General features: G+C 44.6%; 1 protein-coding gene across 1 annotated transcript; it reads right to left on the reverse strand.

The window, feature by feature from the left end:
• Positions 1-6,629: 6,629 nt before the first annotated feature.
• LOC125518413 (acyl transferase 1-like) lies at positions 6,630-11,287 on the reverse strand. Its single transcript, XM_048683264.1, has 2 exons — positions 10,819-11,287; positions 6,630-7,750 (listed from the first exon to the last, which is right to left on the reverse strand). Exons 1-2 carry the CDS (start codon positions 11,251-11,253, stop codon positions 6,800-6,802), a joined length of 1,386 nt encoding a protein of 461 aa, XP_048539221.1. The 5' UTR covers positions 11,254-11,287; the 3' UTR covers positions 6,630-6,799.
• Positions 11,288-24,395: the final 13,108 nt, after the last annotated feature.

Below are 24,395 nucleotides of genomic sequence, written 5' to 3' on the forward strand. Positions count from 1 at the left end.
CCAAGGAGACTAATAAACCAAGACAGAAAGTACTGTGCACACTGACAATCTATGTATGACGCACAGATGCTCACAAGTTCGTTCGATCCAGCCCGCCACCATTCGTTAATAGCTCGACCATATAGAGAAAATCACATGATTCGTCCCTTGACTTGTTGGCGCACTACACATTTGCTCCTGTACCTGAAAACCTCTCAATACGGTCACTATGCACAAAAATATGTAACATCTGCGGTTCCTAATATGGCCCCTCATGCGACTCTAGCACCGCGGTACCGCCGTGGGGCCTCGCATTTTTTACGGGAAGACCCCTGGTAGAGAAGGAAGCCGTCGTCGTTGTCAGTGGCCTGTGTTGCCGCTCATTGTTGTCGTCGTTGCCAGAGGCACCGCCTCGCCACGCTTCCTATTTCTTCGTAGGTTAATTGCGCTTGCCTCCAATGGACTGATTCCACGAAGGGGACTCGGATCTTCTGGACAACGTGGAATGGAGCGGATCGACGTGGTTTGGGCCGGGATTTCACCCGCCTTTGCCCAAACTAAACATGAAAATTGTGAACCACATGGAACTGTTCCCGGCTTGGATGACCCTCAATGGATTGAACCGTATCCATGGCAATCCATGTGGTTTAGTAGCTAACCAAACAAAGTGATGAGGGATAGTTTTGCGCTCATCACACCATTGGTTAAACCGGGTAATCCTGAGATTTCCTAGAAAATCTCTTTGATATTGTCAATAATGACTAATGAATGCAAGAGATCTCGATATCCTTTGTTTAATGTGTTTCCACACCAAATGATCTAAACATGAAACAAAATCATCACACACAAGGAAACATGAAGTTTGGTGGAAGAGAGAGAAGGTAGTTGGAGGTGCACACAAGTCAATGACTGACGGACTTTGTCAAACGGTGTTTTGTGCCATTTTCAGTAGTTGAACATGCATCTCATGCGGGCGCCATCAGCCCTGATTCTTGACAAGAGAGAACCAAGGCAGGGGAAAACCTCTGTTGGCCTCAAATAGAACTCGAGATCGATAGGGACTCGGTGGCGGGAGTTCACCACGGAGGAAAATAAACCCTAGCCATTGATCGTAAGACACACAGAACATCAAAGTCGGAGAGGACCTTGGTCTCACGCCATGTTGTCCACGGCGGCACCACCAGTCTGCGCATGCTCCGGCATGCGGTGAACTTCACCATTGCATTCCCACGCTCGGTCATAGCACTATGATTCATGATTTTCTTTAACACAATATGAACGTAGATGCTCACGTACACACCCAATGAATGAAGTCTAGGACGTAAACCCTGGTGCACTGGCTCCATCACAAAGTACCTGACCAGCTGAGCAACGATCCTTAGTTCTCTAATTCATATATCTCTTGCCAGACCAATGCAGTGACAGCAACAACAGACTCGACATCGTCTGTGGCTTTCTTCTTGGCGGCTTTGTCGTCGTTCGTCATGGAGTCAATGCATAGGAAGTAGTCGAAGCAGAGGAGCATGGAGACGGGGACGGATCGGGAGCAGTCGCGCCAAGATGCTCCGCAAAACCTTATTGCCCTTCTCCCGGGCAGGTTCTTTGAAAGTGCAAGTTATCGACCGGAGGGGAGGTGAATGATAGATTTTTACAAATTCGTCAAAAAAGTAAGGTTTTGATGAATATTAGAGTTATGAAATACACAGCAAAAAGAAAAGCTGCACCATGCATGTCGTTCAGAATGAAGACAAAGTCATTAAGTCAAAACTAAGAAAGCATAGCACAGGTGATAAACATGCGATCAAACATACATAAGAACTTAGACATGATGTGAAGGAGTGGAAAACATCATGTAGAAAATCTTTCAAATTCTTCAGTGTGAGATATACTGCAGTGTATATTTTGTATGATACACTTACTAGTACCCATTATGGGCAGGCTAAAGCCCCTCCCAATGCTCCACCTTATACAGATGCTAAGGCTGCAATGTAGGCAAAAAATCTATAGTGACAAGGTAATTAAGAGGAGAGAGATGATTGTGATGACCCCAGAAAGAAACAATGCTAAGCGCGCGAACCTAGGAAAAACACTTAAATGGAAGAAGCCTACCATGCATGAAGAACTTTAGTTGCAAAATCATTAAATGAAGGATGCTTAGCTACAACAAGTCCCCTCAACCTAAATCCCCTCAACCCAAATCCATGAAGGAAATATGCTCTAGAGGCAATAATAAAGTTGTTATTTATATTTCCTTATATCATGATAAATGTTTATTATTCATTCTAGAATTGTATTAACCGGAAACTTAGTACATGTGTGAATACATAGACAAACAGAGTGTCACTAGTATGCCTTTACTTGACTAGCTCGTTGAATCAAAGACAGTTAAGTTTCCTAGCCATAGATATGAGTTGTCATTTGATTAATGGGATCACATCATTTGAGAATGATGTGATTGACCTGACCCATTCCGTTAGCTTAGCACTTGATCGTTTAGTATATTGCTATTGCTTTCTTCATAACTTATACATGTTTTTATGACTATGAGATTATGCAACTCCCGAATACCGGAGGGACACTTTGTATGCTACCAAACGTCATAACGTAACTAGGTGATTATAAAAGTGCTCTACAGGTGTCTCCGATGGTACTTGTTGAGTTGGCATATATCAAGATTAAGATTTGTCAATCCGATTATCGAAGAGGTATCTCTGGGCCCTCTCGGTAATGCACATCAATATAAGCCTTGCAAGCAATGTGACTAATGAGTTAGTTGCGGGATGATCCATCACAGAACGAGTAAAGAGACTTGCTGGTAACGAGATTGAACTAGGTATTGAGATATCGACGATCGAATCTCGAGCAAGTAACATACTGATGACAAAGGGAACAACGTATGTTGTTATGCAGTTTGACCAATAAAGATCTTCGTAGAATATGTAGGAGCCAATATGAGCATCCAGGTTCTGCTATTGCTTATTGACCAGAAACGTGTCTCGGTCATGTCTACATACTTCTCGAACCCGTAGGGTCCGCATGCTTAACGTTTGGTGACGATCGGTATTATGAGTTTATGTCTTTTGATGTACCGAAGATAGTTCAGAGTCCCGGATATGATCACGGACATGATGAGGAGTCTCAAAATGGTCGAGACATAAAGATCGATATATTGGATGACTATGTTTGAACATCGAAAGGGTTCCGAGTGAGTTCGGGCATATACCGGAGTATCGGGGGTTACCGGAACCCCCAAGGAGTTTAATGGGCCTCATGGGCCTTAGTGGAGAGAGAGAGGGGCGGCCAGGGCAGGCCGCGCGCCCTCTCCCCCTCTGGACTGAATTGGACTAGGAAGAGGGGGGGGGGGCGGCGCCCCCCTTTCCTTCTCCCTCTCTCCTCCTTCCTTCTCTCCTACCCCTACTACATGGAAGGGGGGGGGGATCCTACTCCCGGTGGGAGTAGGACTCCCCATGGGGCGCGGCATAGGAGGGCCGGCCCTCCCCCTCCTCCACTCCTTTATATACGGGGAAGGGGGCACCCCATAGACACAAGTTGATCATTGATCTCTTAGTCGTGTGTGGTGCCCCCTCCACCATAATCCACCTCGGTCATATCGTCGTAGTGCTTAGGCGAAGCCTTGCGTCGGTAGCTTCGTCATCACCGTCATCACGCCGTCGTGCTGACGAAGCTCTCTCTTGAAGCTCTACTGGATCGTGAGTTCGCGGGACATCACCGAGCTGAACGTGTGCAGATCGCAGAAGTGCCGTACGTTCGGTACTAGGATCGGTCGACCGTGAAGACGTACGACTATATCAACCGCGTTGTCATAACGGTTCCGCTTTCGGTCTATGAGGGTACGTGGACAACACTCTCCCCTCTCGTTGCTATGCATCACCATGATCTTGCGTGTGCGTAGGATTTTTTTTGAAATTACTACATTCCCCAACAATCCATTCGGGCCTTTTCTCTATAAAAAATGTCGTATAGCGAATTAAAACTATGTTGGAGTAGGCCTTGCTTTCTTGTTTTAGCTAGCAGTGGCCTTGTTTAGAAGTATTCCCTTCGACTCAAAAAATGGTGCACATACTTTCGGCAATATAATTTTAACCATAATTTCACTACTAAAATGTGGATTTGTGTGTCATGAAAATCAAATTGCTGCGTATATGAAAGAATTTTTCAGTGATATAAGTACGAGGTAAGTTTCAAGTTACATGGCCTACTATAGTAATATTGGTTTAATTCACTTAAAAAAAGCAATGTCGTTTAATTTATAGTCAAAGTTGAATTTTGAAAAGGATGCATGCCCTCTTCCATCAAATCGAATTTGAGCCATTGTTTTGAGTCTATGTATGGTTGTCAGCTTTTCTCGAAATTATGCACGCACTAAATCAGGTAGCGAGTTCCAAGATGAGGTGATTCTTTGCACCAGCACGCCGGGAATACAAGAGCCGTTGGGTTTCCAATACAACCCCTATTTTCCAACGCAGGAATTGATTACATTGCATTGACAGGGAGTGTTGATGAATTAGCCCAGGAGTGACAGTAGACGCCACTGCAACCTGTGCTATAAATAGGCGTATCTTGTGCGCCTCTCATACAGCTATTAGAGCGCACCCCCCTCACCATAAACAATGTCAGGATACGCGATCCAGCTCTCCGGCGCGCAACGGCGCCATGTTCCCTCCCGCGGCCACTACGAGCCCGCTACTGGCGTGGCCAGGCCCTCGGCACTCCGCTGGGTTCCCTACGCCGTGGCGCTGTCCACCGTCCGGGCTCTCCAGGCGGCGACCCACGAGGACCTCCGCCGCCGCGTGCAGCAGCTTTCGCGTGCAATGAGCTGCACGTTCTTCTGTGACGCTACGGCCGATCAGCGCATGATGCCGCCCTTCTCCGCTCGCCAGCGGTTCCCGGAAAATGAGCTGTTCATCTGCCCCGACCTCGCCCCGGTCACGGGCTAGCTGCTGGCCGTGAACCAGGCGATGACGCAGGTGGCGGCGAAGGACGCCAGCGAGGAGGCGTGCAGCGGCTACTACGACGCCGTCGGCAAGCTGATGCGGCTGCTGGGCGACAGATGGTATGAGCGCCCTCTGCCACTGTTCGACCAGCGCGAGTTCGAGAGTCGTTTCTTTCTTCGGTGGGAGCCTGATTGTTAAGCACTGAGCGCTTTGTTCGATCATCTTAATCCTTAGTACTAGTAGTAGCTTATCAGTTGGTTGCTCCTTAATCGCTGCTGTTAATTAGTCTGCTTGTGGAACCGTACTGAGTGCTACATGCTTGCTAGTTGCTGCTTTATGGTTTGTGAACCGGGTGCTGTGATGAATAAGAAGCATGCATGAGTGGAGTTTGACTGTTTACCATTTCATAAGGTGCTGTTAATTAGTCTTCTTTTTGTGCGAGGAGAACAGTGGGCGTACTCATCAAGTTAGCTTAGATCATTAGAGTATGCACTTGGAAGGAACAAACACGGTAGAATAGAGAGGAATCAAATTTCCCGGCGTGTCGTCTGATGGGCAATAATGACAAAGGTTTTATCAGGACATATGATGCAAGTACATTACCACCATATGCTGGTAACTAAAACTAACCACCATGGTAACTACGCACCATTATGATGGCAACTTGTTTACCAAGTTGACGCCACCACTTTCTGGACATGGATTTTTCCTAACTAGCTGCGCGCACAACCCATATCTGCTCCACTCATCTGCCATTCATGTCACATCGACTGTTTGCTGGTCCCACAAAGATTCTTTGTATTCACATGTATACCTGTGTTCAAGTGACTTTCTCTCTCACAACTAGTTAGGAATAGCCATATTTGGTAATTTCTTCTATAAGTGTTTAGCTTGATGATTTGAAGTTTTAGAAGTTTCTATAGTGTGGCCCAATTATTTAGTGCTAACACAGGGTGACACATCTAGAACCAAAATAGCCCTGCTAATCTCCTAATGTAACCAAATAAACTTAAATTTGCTAATTTTCATACTAGTCAGTGGAACTACATATAACATGGGGGGGGGGGGTAACTTTTAAGTAAATTCGCTAAAATATATCATGCAGGAGCTATTTTTGAAGCATTCACTGAACAAAGTTGATAATAAAGACGGGTCATAAATAAAAATATATGGTTTGTGAGATAGCACATTTCAAAGTTATGAGTTATGAAATAATTCTACGATTAAACCTCTTGTATACCATACATGCAAGTAACTCCACACCCTACCAACAGGGAATATCCCATGCATATACCCGTCTCCATGCATGCAAATAGCTCCACATTAATTCCTCCAACAGGGAAGATGGAGAATGTTGTGGCAGGACTCCAGAGCACGATTTTGTGTAGTTGTTGATATTTGAAAGGTTTGCCAAACAAAGTTCCCACGCTTGTGCTGTCCAATATTTGTGACTGTTAAACAAACATATCAACAATTGTCTGTTACATAATGTGGTAAACATATACTTCCTCCATTCCTAAATATAAGTCTTTTTAGAGATTTCACAAAAACCTACATGTATATAGATATATTTTAGAGTGTACATTCACTCATTTTGCTTAATATGTATTCCCAGTTGGAATCTCTAAAAAGATTTATATTTAGGAATGGAAGGAGTAGTTATAGACATAACTAAAAGGCTCTTATTGCATAGTACTTAAACCTATGATATTACCGGGATTACAGAAGTGTGGCACCTATACTAAAAATATATTGTTATGTATAACTATGATACATATAATTTCTTTATCGTAGTGCTCTTTATTGTTCAATCACGTACGCATACTATGCATGTGTGTGTGTTCGATATACTAGTATAAATATAACTATAGGGAGCTAGGTGTAAAGTAGTTGCCTCCGTTGTCCTTGTTCAACCAGGAGGCGATCTCACTGGCAAACTTATCCATCACCGACCTTGGCAATAAGACTGAAACCGTGATTGATTCCTCGCCATGTACATCCTTGCATCTAGTGTGGAAGCTTGATAGCTTCGGGACTGGCATGCCACCACCAACCCACTCCGCCCACCCAAAGTCCACTATGTCACCTTCAATGTGACTATTGTCTGTCACCCAGTAGACTTGTTGCGCGGGCAAAGTTGGCCGCCCACGCAATAGTGCCATCATATCCACCATTGACCGCATCCGCTCCAGCGACATGTCGGTCTTGGCCTTACGGATTAGCTCCACAATGTGGCCGAGTGGCTTCCCGCATAGGTCACCTACCATGGTCTCCGCTATGGTGTACACAAGGGCGTTTCCGTAGTATCCCCGTGGGATGGGCAAATCACGCTTCCATCTCCCACGGGCATTGATTGTAAAGATGAGGCGTACTTTTGTATCGACCTCGTAGCCAAGCGCTATCGTCCGACAACGCCACATTACAGCAGTGAGAAGCTCGAAGGCAGTGGCGGGTTTGGTGAGAAGCGATGGGACGATATACCCTCGTAAATGAGTTATCTCTCTTGGACTGAAGAGCAAGTACTTGTGCACCATGCTCTCGACTGCCGTTGATAGCATAACGTCGTTGACAATCCTGTTGGCATCGTGCTCGGAGCCAGTTAGGACCGGTGTGTATGCGGGGTCGATGTCGGTGATGCGTGGAGGAGTGCGTGCCATCAGAATATGCCTCTCCCACACGGGTAGCACTGCCGGTTGCACCTCGCCACGTGCAAGATCACCTATGCTTTTTATGAACTGGATCATTCCGAAGCCGTCGACGATGCTATGGCATACCTGGAAACCAAGTATGAACCCTCTGCCTATCAATTCTGTTACCTGTACACACAAAGTTTGTTTATTTGAATAAATAAAGAAAGATGCATTTAAACTGAAACCCAAATAGAGCGATAATTAAATTAAAACTTTCTTTGAGACAGGAATAACTGTTTTGCGGAGTGACATGGTTGCATAATGGGAAATGGGTTGCGTTGAAGATTTCCACCATGAAATTGTGTATATAGATACAAAAATGGGTAATAAGGCCAATATGGGTGGCCGCTAATAGGAAGCGAATTGAATTTTCAACATGTACTACGTCACCTACCCCTTGCGGGAGGAGAAAGAGCGTAGCTAAGAAGGAGAATCGGGTCCGTCTACGTCAAAATCGATTGATATTTCTCAAGTCTCAATCGATTCGGAAAGTAATTTTCTGTTTATTAGTAAAAAATGTAACCTGCATTTTGTTCACCCATTCACATTTTTTATTAAACTAAAGGCATACTTTTTCAAATTTATTGAGACTTAAGAAAATCAAGGCCAACATAGAATTAGCAAAACCAAAGACAATTACATGCAGTAGTGATTTAGGAAAACACACATGATGTGAATGGTCTGCTTGAAGTAAGTCTCAAGCTTCGTCAAGAGGCGAGTATCCAAACTTCATATAAAACATCTTTGCTATGTGGGATTTAATCCGCAATTATATTACTACAAGTTTAACTGTTCGATGTTCCCCTCTAGTTTGAATCGTGCACTTTCAATGCACATGTGCCTATTCCCGCACCCATTCATTATCGTCGTAGACCTGCTTTAGCAGATGGTGATTAAGGCACACTCCGTTGAGCTTCTTCATCACCCCATTTACCGACACCTCCTTCAATCACTCTACAATATGCTAGTGACACACTTATTATAGCTCACGCTTCCACTCAGGGCGTAATCCATGTCAAATCCATCATTGATGATTTTGCCCTGACGGCTGGACTCACCATCAACTTATACCACCATTCTCACACTCAACACTGATCACTTCACTTCCATCTTGATAGCCAAAATTGCTATGTCGCTTTCTTCCCCTGACCTGCATTGGCCTACCCCTCTCTCCTGATGAACTACCAACATCTGCCTTCAGCTCCTTTACAAGCTAATTTTGCAACTACCTGCAAGGTCAGGTTGCACATTCACCTTCGCCCAAAGCTTGCCTCATTCTACTCTCTTTGGTGCCTGAATTACTGATGGCCTACGTCGTACTATTATACCCTCTTTGGTGCGCGAAGCTTGCCTCATTCTACTCTCTTTGGTATTTGTTTTCCGCCTTATGAAAGGACTTGTAAATACTATTTATGCGATTCGTAGGGCCTTTTTATGGAAACCAAGGACTCTTATACCAGGAAATGATGCCTCAATTCTCGGAAAATATTTGTAAAAAAAAACCATCATCTAGGTACAAAAAATTACTCTTCCAAAACAATTGCCTGCTCATGAAATCTGCTTTCAAACTGCCTGAGCTTCTAGACCTCCCTTGGGTGCACTGGTTCCACTTGCCATTACACTATCATAGCCATCACGAAGTGTAACCTCCTCCTTCCCCTGGAAAATAGTAAACCACCAGCTTCCCTATCTACAAAAAATACTATTTACCCTCTCACCACCAACAACTACTTAGTCAACTCCATAATATAGCTTCCCAACCTATTCTATCACAACATAAACCCCACCATACTAGTCTCACAAGTTAGGCCGGTGGCTTGCTAGCTAACCTAAGAAACCACCTGACTAATGTTCTTTGGTAGACTTGGATGAGGTGATTTTGTTGTTGCGGGACTTTATCATCAACACCGCCGACAATGAGTGCTTCCTTACACACGGGATGCCCTTATCAGCCAAGAATGCTTACAACATACCTACTCAGCTACTCTCAAGGAAGTAGAAGACTCTAATGCAAGATGTTCCAAAGTTCCCATCAAGGTCAAGATTTTGGTTAGGCTCCCTCTTCGGCGATGGGATCAATTCTAGAGCCAACCTCTTCTACAAGATCCTTCATGCTGGTGGGATGCCAGCCGTTAGGACACCGAGCATATCTCCATCCATTGATCGTCTGCCTCACTGATCTGAATGGACCTCGACTTCTTGCCCTCAATCTCTACCACAAGTATGGAAGGCATACACTTGTCGGCAGCGAGCGGACCAATTGGCCTACAGTTGTGCTTTCAATTATATGGAAGATTTGAGACTCAAGAAATGCCACAACCTTTCATGGCATCGTCCACTCGCGCCTCGTCTCTCTTGTCACTATAGCTACATTTGAGTAATATATTTAGGTGGGAACGCTCTCCCCTGGTGGATGTTCCAAAGAAAACATAGCATCACATCCTATATAGTATTGGTCAAGCAGTATTGATCCATCCAACTGATATTTAAAATTGAACCTTGAAATAGAAGAACCTCATATTGATGACATACTAGCTGGGGACAGAGGGATTACCGTAGTACCAATTAATGACATACTAGCCGGGGACTAAATTAGTTTCATGAGTATCTCTACTTTTTTATATTACTTTTTTGAAAAATAGTGTTCCTTTTCCTATCAGATAAAGTGCTTCATCCAACCTTACGCACGCACCTTCTTCATCTTTCTGTTTTGATTTTCTTCTTCTTCTACATACACCTATAGTTTGTTTCACCGGCTTTCCTTAAAACCATTAAACCATCCCTTTTATTAACTCACCAAATAATGTCTTATACTTGAAAAAAAAATAGCATTCTTTTCTCTGTCAGTCAGAGTGTTTTGTCCAACCTTACGTATGTTTCCCCTTCTTCTTTCCCTTTTAATTTTTTCTTCTATATCTCTAGTGTTTTCATCAGTTTTCTTTAAACCATCTTAACTGTCACACCTTTTATTTGGCTTTCAAATAATTTGTGTATTCTTTGATAAACCAATAAATTCTTACTAAGTGATTAACAAATAAAATCCTTGAATTTATTTAGGTAGGTAAATCATGAACATTAATAAAGGCAAGAATAGGTAAATTATGGGCTAACGTACTGGAATATCAATATCTCATTGCAATGCACTGGTAATTATCTAAGACAGAAAGAAAACTGTAGAAGAATATTGATCATACTTGGATGAAGAACAAGGGCTTGCCGACCACGACTGTCGTATCGCCTGCATCGCATAAGAGTTCCTCGACGCATGGGTACGGTGGCCGCAGTGGCGGATGTCCAAACTCTTCCAGGCCCACGTCGGCCGATGCTTCCACGAACACCGCTCCCTCTCCGGTACAATCTACCACCAGCTTGTTTCCGGGGACCTCCCTCAGCCGACCGGCAATGGGATAATAGTACACTAGAGACTCCGCGAGGGCCGCCTTGACGGCCTTCGCCGGCGTCGTCGTCGGATGGCCGCCTGGTCGGCAGCGGAAGAACTCGATCACAAAAGAGTATACTCGTAGGTCATAACAGTCGTCGACGTCGGAGAGGATCTTGGTCTCGCGTGGTGTTGGCCGTGCCGGCGCCACCGGCTCGGGCATGCTCCGGCGTGCGGTGAACTTCACCATTGCGTTCCTACGCTTGGGTGCTTGTGACCTTGTGTTGTACTGTACCTCCACTAACTCTGATATTTTGATTCATCCATGTATCTCTCTCTCTATATATATACACATAGAGATGCTTGACGTGTAGAAATGGTATACTCCTACATCTCTTGGTCTCGGAGGAGAAAAAGAGCTCTCAGCTGTTTCACATGTCATAGCACATGAAAATGCTGTTTGTACACATGCCATATCTGTTGGAATTTTGCTAGTAGGTCTTTGGCCAAAACCCAACTAAAATTCTAAAATTCTCTTGGCCCATTCATACACACATGTGAGTGGAGTGAGTGAGGCTACAGTTTAGTCCCACCCTGAAAGTTGAGAGAGAGTTGTCCTTTTTATAAGGTGATCTCTTCTACCACTTGTATGAGCATGAGAAGAGGAGACCTACAAGCGCGCTCCTCCGTCTCGCCACGCCACGCCACGCCACGCCTTGCCTTGTCACGACGCGCCGCGGGTTGCAGGATTGAGCCGAGCCGAGGACAGAGCTATGCACGTTGTCTAGCATTATATAGTCAGGCAGACGTCTACCCTAGCCGCCGCCGCTTCGTATGGTTTCTCACCATCGTTCCAGATCATTGCGCCGCCAAGCAAGTCTTCTCCATCCCTCCTTCCGGCGTGCACCGCGAGAAGGGACAGCAGGCCTCCGGAACCCCGCCTCTCGTGATCCTGTACGGGAGAGGGGCGATCAGGTTTTTGGGGAGCGCACTCGCGCGACTGCTGGCAGCGACGACTTCGCGAACGACGACTTCTTCCCCGACCTCGGCAACCTCCGTTCCTCGACGACATGGGCGACAACGTCAACGCCGGCGGTGCTGCACCCGCTGCACCGTATGTGATTCTATCCTTCCTGTTCGAGATCATGGTAGAATTCATGCTTCTAGTATGTGCCCTAGATGTGATATGTTCATCTGCTATGCTAGTTCGCATGATTAGTTTAATTTCTGCTGTTGTGGTCATGATTTATCTTCTGTTTATTCAGATTAAATCTTGAATTTGCTCATATTTCCAATAATCCAAAAACCTGATTATAGGCAATTTACTCCGAGTGGTTTTGCTGCGCATCTGAAGCCGCCTGCCTTTAAGGGGGCGCAATATAAGAGGTGGCGCACGAGAGCAGTCTACTGGTTTCAGACCATGGGCTGCTATGATGCCACCAAGGGCAAGCCTGAGGGCGATCTTAATCCAGCACAGCTGGAAGCTTTTGAGAAGATCGATACCCTCTTTAAAGGCGCTCTTCTGAGTGCTCTTGATGACTCCATTGTGGATTCGTATATGTTGTTTGACAACGGCAAGGACATGTGGGCTGCGCTCGAGGCCAAGTTTGGTGCCTCGGACGCCGGCAGCGAGTTGTACGTCATGGAGCAATTCTATGACTACAAGATGACTGATGAGCGCCCTGTTGTACAGCAGGCTCATGAATATAGTCGCTCGCAAAAGAACTTGAGTACTTCAAGTGTGTGTTGCCGGACAAATTTGTTGCCGGAGGCATCATTGCCAAGCTTCCACCTTCGTGGAACAATTTTGCTACTTCCCTGAAACACAAGAGACAGGAGTTTTCCGTTGCGGATCTCATTGGTACTCTTGATGTTGAAGAGAAGGCGAGAGCAAAGGACACACGTGCTCGAGTTGCTGAGGGAGGTTCTAGTGCCCACATGGTACAGAAGAAGAACTCCCAGCCCAACAAGTTCAAAAACAATAAGAACAAAACTCAGGGCAAAGGCAAGTTTGATACAAAGAACAAGCCATCACATTCTACCAACTTCAAGAAGAATTCTCATAAGAAGGGGAAGGGACTTTGCCATGTCTGCGGTGATCCTAATCACTGGGCTCCGAAGTGTCCTAACCGCTTTGAGGAGCGCGAACATGGTGATAAGTCACCTCTCGAATGTGTCTATACCGCTTTGAGGAGCGCGAACATGAGAAGAGCGGCAAGTCCGCTAATGTTGTCATCGGTGATACTGATATGAAGGAATCAGGATACGGTATTTTTCCTACCATTCTTTCAGTATTTCAATCCCCTGATTGGTTAATTGACACCGGTGCCAATGTACATGTTTGTGCTGACGCCTCCATGTTTTCTTCTTACCAGGCAACAGGGACTTCACCCATGCTGATGGGGAACGGGTCACATGCCATCGTTCGAGGTGTTGGTACGGTCGATCTGAAGTTTACTTCGGGGAAGACTGTGCGTCTGAAGAACGTTCATCATGTGCCGTCCATCAATAAAAATCTCGTTAGCGGTTCCCGTTTATGTCGAGTTGGTTTTAAGTTGGTTTTTGAATCCAATAAAGTTGTAATTTCTAAGTGTGGACAATTTGTTGGAAAAAGCTATGAGTGCGGAGGCTTGTTCCACCTATCTTTGTCAGATATTTGCATTAAAGTTATTAATAATGTTTGCCACAATAATGATTCTGATATTTGACATTCACGACTCTGTCATATTAACTTTGGTTGCATGACGCGGTTAGCCAATATGAATTTAATTCCGAAAATCTCTACTGTCAAAGGCTCCAAGTGCCAAGTATGTGTGCACGCTAAGCAACCTCGCAAGTCCCATAAGACTGCAGAGGCAAGAGACTTGGCTCCACTAGAGCTTATACATTCTGATCTTTGTAAGACGAATGGCGTGTTGACAAAAGGTGGAAAGAGATACTTCATGACGTTGATTGATGACTCCACTAGATATTGTTATGTGTATCTTCTGAAATCAAAAGATGAGGCTTTGACTTTCTTTAAAAACTATAAAGCTGAGGCAGAGAACCAACTTGATCGAAAAATTAAACGGCTTAGGTCCGATTGTGGTGGAGAGTATTTTTCCAATGAATTTGATCTGTTTTGTGCGGAACATGGTATAATCCATGAGAGGACGCCTCCCTACTCACCCCAGTCAAATGGGGTAGCCGAAAAAAAGAACCGAACTCTAACTGATATGGTTAACACCATGTTAGACACTTCGGGTCTATCCAAGGAATGGTGGGGGAGGCGCTAATGACTGCGTGTCATGTCCTAAACCGAGTTCCCACAAAGCATAAGTGTTGGGGAACGTAGCAGAAATTCAAAAATTTCTACGCATCACCAAGATCAATCTATGGAGTAATCTAGCAACGAGGGGAAGGAGAGTGCATCTACATACCCTTGTAGATCGCTAAGCGGAAGCGTTCAAGTGAACGGGGTTGATGTATTCGTACTCGTCGTGATCCAAATCACCGATGATCCTAGTGCCGAACGGACGGCACCTCCATGTTCAACACACGTACAGCCCGGTGACGTCTCCTACGCCTTGATCCAGCAAGGGAGAAGGAGAGGTTGGGGAAGACTCCATCCAGCAGCAGCACGACGACGTGATGGTGGTGGAGGAGCGCGGGACTCCAGCAGGGCTTCGCCAAGCACTATGAGAGACGAGGAGGGAGAGGGGTAGGGCTGCGCCAACAGGGAGAGCAAATCACATGTGTTGGGCAGCCCCAAACCTCAAGTATATATAGGGGGAGGGGAGGGGCTGCGCCCCCACCTAGGGTTCCCTCCCTAGGGGTGGCGGCCAGCCCTAGATCCCATCTAGGGGGCGGCCAAGGGGGGAGAGAGGGGGGCGCACCATTAGGTGGGCCTTAGGCCCATCTGAGCCTAGGGTTTGCCCCCTTCCCCTCTTGGAGGCGCCTTGGGCCTTGGTGGGAGGCGCCCCAGCCCACCTAGGGGCTGCTCCCTTCCCACTATTGGCCCATGTAGGCCTCCGGGGCTGGTGGCCCCACCTGGTGGACCCCCGGACCCCTCCGGTGGTCCCGGTACACTACCGGTGATGCCCGGAACACTTTCGATGGCCAAAACCATACTTCCTATATATCAATCTTTACCTCCGGACCATTCCGGAACTCCTCGTGACGTCCGGGATCTCATCCGGGACTCCGAACAACATTCGGTAACCGCGTACATACTTTCCCTATAACCCTAGCGTCATCGAACCTTAAGTGTGTAGACCCTACGGGTTCGGAAGTCATGTAGACATGGCCGAGACAACTCTCCGGTCAATAACCAACAGCGGGATCTGGATACCCATGTTGGCTCCCACATGCTCCACGATGATCTCATCGGATGAACCATGATGTCAAGGACTTAATCAATCCTGTATACAATTCCCTTTGTCTAGCGGTACGATACTTGCCCGAGATTCGATCGTCGGTATCCCGATACCTTGTTCAATCTCGTTACCGGCAAGTCTCTTTACTCGTTCCGTAACACATCATCCCGTGATCAACTCCTTGATCACATTATGCACATTATGATGATGTCCTACTGAGTGGGCCCAGAGATACCTCTCCGTTTACACGGAGTGACAAATCCCAGTCTCGATTCGTGCCAACCCAACAGACACTTTCGGAGATACCTGTAGTGTACCTTTATAGCCACCCAGTTACGTTGTGACGTTTGGCACACCCAAAGCACTCCTACGGTATCCGGGAGTTGCACAATCTCATGGTCTAAGGAAATGATACTTGACATTAGAAAAGCTTTAGCATACGAACTACATGATCTTGTGCTAGGCTTAGGATTGGGTCTTGTCCATCACATCATTCTCCTAATGATGTGATCCCGTTATCAACGACATCCAATGTCCATGGTCAGGAAACCGTAACCATCTATTGATCAACGAGCTAGTCAACTAGAGGCTTACTAGGGACATGGTGTTGTCTATGTATCCACACATGTATCTGAGTTCCCTATCAATACAATTCTAGCATGGATAATAAACGATTATCATGAACAAGGAAATATAATAATAACCAATTTATTATTGCCTCTAGGGCATATTTCCAACAGTCTCCCACTTGCACTAGAGTCAATAATCCAGTTCACGTCGATATGTGATTAACACTCAAGGTCACATCCCCATGTGACTAACACCCAAAGAGTTCTGGGTTTGATCATGTTATGCTTGTGAGAGAGGTTTCAGTCAACGGGTCTGCAGCATTCAGATCCGTATGTACTTCGCAAATTTCTATGTCATCTTGTAGATGCAACTACTATGCTACATTTGGTGCTATTTCAAATAACTGTTCTACTTGGAGCTATTCTAAATTGTTGCTCCATTATACGTATCCGGTATCTCTACTCAGAGCTATCCGGATAGGTGTTAAGCTTGCATCGACGTAACTCTTTCCGTCGAACTCTTTATCACCTCCATAACCGAGAAACATATCCTTATTCCTCTAAGGATAATTTAGACCGCTATCTGGTGATCTACTCCTAGATCACCTTTGTACCCTCTTGCCAAATATGTGGCAAGGCACACATCAGGTGTGGTACTCAGCATGGCATACCGTATGGAGCCTATGACAAAAGCATAGGGGACGACCTTCGTCCTTCCTCTTTCTTCTGCCGTGGTCGAGCTTTAAGTCTTAACTTCATACCTTACAACTCAGGCAAGAACTCCTTCTTTGACTGATCCATCTTGAACACCTTCAAGATCATGTCAAGGTATGTGCTCATTTGAAAGTACGATTAAGCGTTTTGATCTATCCTTATAGATCTTGATGCTCAATGTTCAAGTAGCTTAAATCCAGGCTTTCCATTGAAAAACACTTTCCAAATAACCCTATATGCTTTCCAGAAATTCTACGTCATTTCTGATCAACAATATGTCAACAACATATACTCATCAGAAATTCTATAGTGCTCCCACTCACTTCTTTGGAAATACAAGTTTCTCATAAACTTTGTATACACCCAAAAACTTTGATCATCTCATCAAAGCATACATTCCAACTCCGAGATGCTTACTCCAGTCCTTAGAAGGATTGCTGGAGCTTTGCATACTTGTTAGCATCTTTCAGGATTAACAAAACCTTCCGGTTGTATCACATACAACCTTTCCTCAAGAAAATCATCGAGGAAACAATGTTTTGACATCCTACCTGCAAGATTTCATAAATAATGCAGTAATCGCTAATATAATTCCAACAGACTCTTAGCATCGCTATGAGTGAGAAAGTCTCATCGTAGTCAACTCCTTGAACTTTTCAGAAAACATCTTAACGACAAGTCGAGCTTTCTTAATGGTGATACTTACCATCATTGTCTGTCTTCCTTTTAAAATCCACATGTACCTAACAGCCCTACGACCATCAAGTAGTTCTTCCAAAGTCTACACTTTGTTTTCATATATGGATCCTCTCTCGGATTATATGGCCTCGAGCCATTTTGGAATCCAGGCCCACCATTGCTTCTCCATAGCTCGTAGGTTCATTGTTGTCTAGCAACATGACTTGCAAGACAGGATTACGTACCATTCTGAAGTAGTACGCATCCTTGTCATCCCACGAGGTTTGGTAGTGACTTGATCTGAAGTTTCATGATCACTATCATAAGCTTCCACTTCAATTGGTGTAGGTGCCGCAGGAACAACTCCCTGTGCCCTGCCACACACTAGTTGAAGAGACGGTTCAATAACCTCATCAAGTCTCCACCATCCTCCCACTCAATTCTTTCGAGAGAAACTTTTCCTCGGGAAAGGACCCGATTCTAGAAACAATCCCTTATTGCTTTCGAATCTGAGACAGGAGGTACACCCAACTGTTTTGGGTGTCCTATGAAGATGCATTTATCCGCTTTGGGTTCGAGCTTGTCAGCCTAAAACTTTTCACATAAGCGTCGCAACCCCAAACCTTTTAACAAATGACAGCTTAGGTTTCTCTAAACCATAGTTCATACGGTGTCATCTCAACGGAATGACGTGGTGCCCTATTTAAAGTGAATGTGGTTGTCTCTAATGCCTAACCCATAAACTATCGTGGTAATTCGATAAGAGACATCATGGTATGCATCATATCCAATAGGGTGCAGTTATGATGTTCGGACACACCATCATACTATGGTGTTTCAGGCTGTATTAGTTGTGAAACAATTTCCACAATGTCTTAATTCTGTGCCAAACTCATAATTCAGATATTCATCTCTATGATCATATCATAGATATTTTATCCTCTTGTCATGACGATCTCTCACCTTCACCCTGAAATTACTTGAACCTTTCAATAATTCAGACTCGTGATTCATCAAGTAAATATACTCAACATCTACTCAAATCATCTGTGAAGTAAGAACATAACGATATCCACTACACGCCTCTGCACTCATTGGACTGCACACATCAAAATGTATTACTTCCAACAAGTTGCTTTCTAGTTCCATTTTACTGAAAACGAGGCTTTCAGTCATCTTGCCCATGTGGTATGATTTGCATGTCTCAAGTGATTCAAAATCAAGTGAGTCCAAACGGTCCATTTGCATGGAGTTTCTTCATGCATATACACCAATAGACATGGTTCGCATGTCTCAAACTTTTCAAAAACGAGTGAGCCCAAAGATCCATCAACATGGAGCTTCTTCATGCGTTTTATACCGATATGACTTATGCGGCAGTGCCACAAGTAGGTGGTACTATCATTACTATCTTATATCTTTTGGCATGAACATGTGTATCACTACGATCGAGATTCAATAAGCCATTCATTTTAGGTGCAAGACCATTGAAGGTATTATTCAAATAAACAGAGTAACCATTATTCTCCTTAAATGAATAACCGTATTGCGATAGACATAATCCAATCATGTCTATGCTCAACGCAAACACCAATCTCGATGGTAGAGGGAGCGTGCAATGCTTGATCACATCAAGCTTGGGAAAACACATAAGACTGCAGAGGCAAGAGACTTGGCTCCACTAGAGCTTATACATTCTGATCTTTGTAAGATGAATGGCGTGTTGACAAAAGGTGGAAAGAGATACTTCATGACGTTGATTGATGACTCCACTAGATATTGTTATGTGTATCTTCTGAAATCAAAAGATGAGGCTTTGACTTTCTTTAAAAACTATAAAGCTGAGGCAGAGAACCAACTTGATCGAAAAATTAAACGGCTTAGGTCCGATCGTGGTGGAGAGTATTTTTCCAATGAATTTGATCTGTTTTGTGCGAAACATGGTATAATCCATGAGAGGACGCCTCCCTACTCACCCCAGTCAAATTGGGTAGCCGAAAGAAAGAACCGAACTCTAACTGATATGGTTAACACCATGTTAGACACTTCGGGTCTATCCAAGGAATGGTGGGGGGAGGCGCTAATGACTGCGTGTCATGTCCTAAACCGAGTTCCCACAGAGCATAAGACCATGACTCCATTTGAGGAATGGGAAAGGAAAAGGTTGAAACTCTCTTACCTACGTACTTGGGGTTGTTTGGCGAAAGTCAATATACCAATTCCCAAGAAGCGTAAGCTTGGACCAAAAATCGTGGATTGTGTTCTTCTGGGCTATGCTTTTCATAGCATCGGCTATAGATTTTTGATAATAAAATTTGATGTATCTGACATGCATATTGGTACGACTATGGAATCAAATGATGCAACTTTCTTTGAGGACATATTTTCTATGAAGGATATGTCGAGTTCATCAAATCAAGAGATACCTACTCCATCTAGTGAGGAATTCACTGTAATTCCTGAACCCACCATTGCGATGGAACACATTGAGAATCCTATTGAGGGTAACAATGGAACTCCTGTGAGGAGTAAGAGACATAGGACTGCAAAGTCTTTTGGTGATAATTTCATTGTGTACCTCGTGGATGACACACCCAGGACTATTTCAGAAGCCTATGCATCTCCTGATGCTGACTACTGGAAGGAAGCTGTACGTAGCGAGATGGATTCCATCTTAGCTAACGACACCTGGGAGATCACTGACCGTCCTTATGGGTGCAAACCTGTAGGATGTAAGTGGGTGTTCAAGAAGAAGCTTAGACCTGATGGTACAATTGAAAAGTACAAGGCACGGCTTGTGGCCAAGGGTTATACCCAGAAAGAAGGTGAATACTTCTTTGATACTTACTCACTCGTGGCTAGACTGACCACAATTTGGGTGCTACTATCACTGGCTGCCTCACATGGTCTTCTCGTTCATCAAATGGACGTTAAGACGGCTTTCCTCAATGGAGAGTTGAAGGAGGAAATTTACATGGATCAGCCAGATGGTTTTGTAGTACCTGGTCAGGAAGAAAAGGTGCGCAAGTTATTAAAGTCTTTATATGGCCTTAAACAAGCTCCTAAGGAGTGGCATGAGAAGTTCAAAAGAACATTAACTGCTGCCGGCTTTGTAGTAAACGATGGTGACAAGTGCGTGTACTATCACTATGGTGGGGGCGAAGGAGTTATTCTTTGTCTGTATGTCGACGACATATTGATCTTTGGAACCAAACTTGATTTAATCAAGGAGGTTAAGGATTTCTTATCTTGCTGTTTTGAGATGAAGGATCTAGGAGTAGCTGATGTTATCTTAGACATCAAGCTGTTGAGAGATGAGAATGGTGGGATCACACTGCTTCAGTCTCATTATGTGGAAAAGGTCTTGAGTCGTTTTGGGTATAGCGACTGCACGCCTTCTCCAACTCCATATGATGCTAGTGTGTTGCTTCAAAAGAATCGACGGATTGCTAGAGATCAACTGAGGTATTCTCAGATTATTGGCTCGCTTATGTATTTGGCGAGTGCCACGAGGCCTGACATCTCTTTTGCTGTGAGCAAGCTGAGTCGGTTTGTGTCAAAACCGGGAGATGATCATTGGCATGCGCTTGAGAGAGTTATGCACTATTTGAAAGGCACCGCGAGCTATGGGATTCACTACACCGGGTATCCAAGGGTACTGGAGGGTTATAGTGACTCAAACTGGATATCTGATGCTGATGAGATTAAGGCCACAAGTGGTTATGTTTTTACACTTGGTGGTGGCGCTGTTTCCTGGAAGTCTTGCAAGCAGACCATCTTAACGAGGTCAACTATGGAAGCAGAACTCACAACATTAGACACTGCCACTGTTGAAGTAGAGTGGCTTCGTGAACTCTTGATGGACTTACCTATGGTTGAAAAACCAATACCCCCTATCCTGATAAACTGTGATAATCAAACTGTGATCGTCAAGATAAACAGTTCTAAGGACAATATGAAGTCCTCAAGGCATGTGAAGAGGAGACTAAAATCTGTCAGAAAATTGAGGAACTCCGGAGTTATTACGTTGGATTATATCCAAACGTCGAAAAACTTGGCAGATCCCTTCACAAAGGGTCTATCACGTAATGTGATAGATAATGCATCGATGGAGATGGGTTTGAGACCCACCGCATGAGTTGTCCATAGTGGTAACCCACTCTATGTGATCGGAGATCCCATGAAGTAGAAGTGGGAGACAAGCTGTTGGTCAGTTGGGAGGAGAGTATCCCTATATTAATTATCCCACTCCGTGAAGATGCAATACTCTCCTGATCTGCATGGCAGGTTGATACTTATCTTAATGTGTTCCAAGTGGCTTATTCGGGTAAGCAGAGATGTTCTCCTGCAGAACATCTTCTGAGGAACACACCTATATGAATTTGACTGTTAACGTCGCAGTCTGTGAGAATTGGGTGTTCTCTAATAAAATTCATGAAAGGCCCTGGAGTATGACGTATACGCTCCACCCGCGGGGAAGCCTTGCGGCAGCCCAGTATCGGTCAAGAATTTGTGTGAAACTAGTTTCACAGAAAACTTGTAGTTCAAGGCATAGTCCACTATTCAAGTTGTGATCTAGTGTAGCATAAATTTCTAAGTGGAAGTTCAACTTCACAGTCTCCACTAAGCACCGATATATAAAACAATGTTTTGGAACTAAATGATGAGATGTGCCAATGAGACTTTGTGGGGGATTGTTGGAATTTTGCTAGTAGGCCTTTGGCCCAAAGCCCAACTAAAATTCTGAAATTCTCTTGGCCCATTCATGCACACATGTGAGTGGAGTGAGTGAGGCTAAAGTTTAGTCCCACCCCGTAAGTTGAGAGAGAGTTGCACCTCTTTATAAGGTGAGCTCTTCTACCACTTGTATGAGCATGAGAAGAGGAAACCTACACGCGTGCTCCTCCTCCTCGTTCGCCTCGCCACGCCATGCCTCGTCACGACGCACCGCGGGTTGCGGGATTGAGCCGAGCCGAGGGCAGAGCTATGCACGTTGTCTATATTTTTGCTGCATGGGAAAATTAATGAGTCATTAATTAATAATTAACGGACGCGTTAATTACTGAACCGTTTCCGATTCTTTTGGATCGTGACGACTCGGACGTGGGGTTTACTCCCACGACCTACCCGGCCCGCACTATATAGTCAGGCAGACGTCTACCCTAGCCGCCGCCGCTTCGTATGGTTTCTCACCACCGTTCCAGATCATTGCGCCGCCAAGCAAGTCTTCTCCATCCCTCCTTCCGGCGTGCACCGCGAGAAGGGACAGCAGGCCTCCGGAACCCCGCCTCTCGTGATCCTGTACGGGAGAGGGGCGATCAGGTTTTTGGGGAGCGCACTCGCGCGACTGCTGGCAGCGACGACTTCGCGAACGACGACTTCTTCCCCGACCTCGGCAACCTCGTCCTCGACGACATGGGCGACAACGTCAACGCCGGCGGTGCTGCACCCGCTGCACCGTATGTGATTCTATCCTTCCTGTTCGAGATCGTGGTAGAATTCATGCTTCTAGTATGTGCCCTAGATGTGATATGTTCATCTGCTATGCTAGTTCGCATAATTAGTTTAATCTCTGTTGCTGTGGTCATGATTTATCTTCTGTTTATTCGGATTAAATCTCGTAGTAATTTGCTCATATTTCCAACAATATCTGTTGGGAGTGTGTGCAACTGGATCATTCGGAAGAAACAAAAGACTGCAAATGGACAAAACTCAATTCATGGCACCCGTATCACACGTTTATCCAAGCTTTGTCATTATCGCCTAATCTCATGAGTCCCCGGTATGCACATTCACCTGAGCAATTACTTAGCGAGTTCTTTTTTTAGGCGTGCTACCTCGCTAGCTTATGCGAGACCTGTGGGTATTTCCACTTAACACTCAGTGCGGCAGATTGCTGACAGTGTGAGCTGGGCTGGGCCATTTGCACCGTGTCTTTTTTTTGTATTTGTGTTCATTCTTTGGTTTTGTTTTTCCCTTTTCTTTGATTTATTTTCTCATCTATACAGATAAGTTTGAAATATTTTCAAAATGCACCACGAACATTTTTCTAAAACATGGCAAACATTTTTCAACACATGATGTACATTTTGAAGTACATGGTGACCTTTTCTCAAAAATTGTGCGTGCAAACTTTGAAGACAATCATGCATTTTAGACAATGCTTATGCAATTTTAAAAATATTAACACATTTTAATAAATATTTCATGTAAATTCAGAAGAATGCAACACCTTTTTTTTAAGATTGTTCATATAATTATAAAATAATCACATTTTTCTTAAGAAATTGCTTGTGTTTCATGTAAAAACACAAGTGCAAACCGGATAAATTGCTAAAACGTGTAGGAGGGGTGCTCTATAACAAACAAGACGCAGCGGCCGAACTTGGCCGTCCCACGATGCATGCCACTATGCGTTTGGGCAACTATTCGTCGTTGTGAGCGCCAAATAGGATGTCTCTAGACTTATACTCCCTCCGTTCTAAATACGACAAGTAATTAATTTGGAACGGAGGGAGTACAAGTTACATGCCGTGGACAAAGCTTGAATTCTGTCGGAGCCAAAATCCAATACACACAGGCCCATCTAGTAGGAAACTTTGAAATCGTTAGTTCACACGTGTACTCCTTGCAAAGGTCACTCCGACCTGCTTTATTTTCCCACACGTAGGGATGGGTGAGTTTATTTTTGCTTTTCATATATTTCATTTTTCAAAATGATTTATCTCTTGAACCGTGCGTCCAAAATATGAACCGATTTCACCTTTGCACTCCTCGCGTCGAGATCTAAAAAATTGATACTATGTTGATAGATCTTAACAAAAAAAATTAAGGGTGGAATATGTGTTCCACAACTGTAATAACTCATGCTTCAATACAACACTACTTGTGCTTCAGTTATGGGGAAATACGGTTCTGCTTTCACTTGGGGAAGCATAAAGGTCACTCAGGCCTTCTCTGGTGATGAAAAGTGGCGCATAGGGTATGTGCCAGTTGTTGCAATTAAGGTGTTTCTGTGGGATTTTCCCCATGCGTAGGGAGAGATAAATGGGTTTATTTGTGCTTTTCGTAGATTC

Source organism: Triticum urartu, chromosome 7 (genome assembly GCF_003073215.2).
Source record: "Triticum urartu cultivar G1812 chromosome 7, Tu2.1, whole genome shotgun sequence".
In the NCBI taxonomy this organism is placed as follows: Eukaryota; Viridiplantae; Streptophyta; class Magnoliopsida; order Poales; family Poaceae; genus Triticum; species Triticum urartu.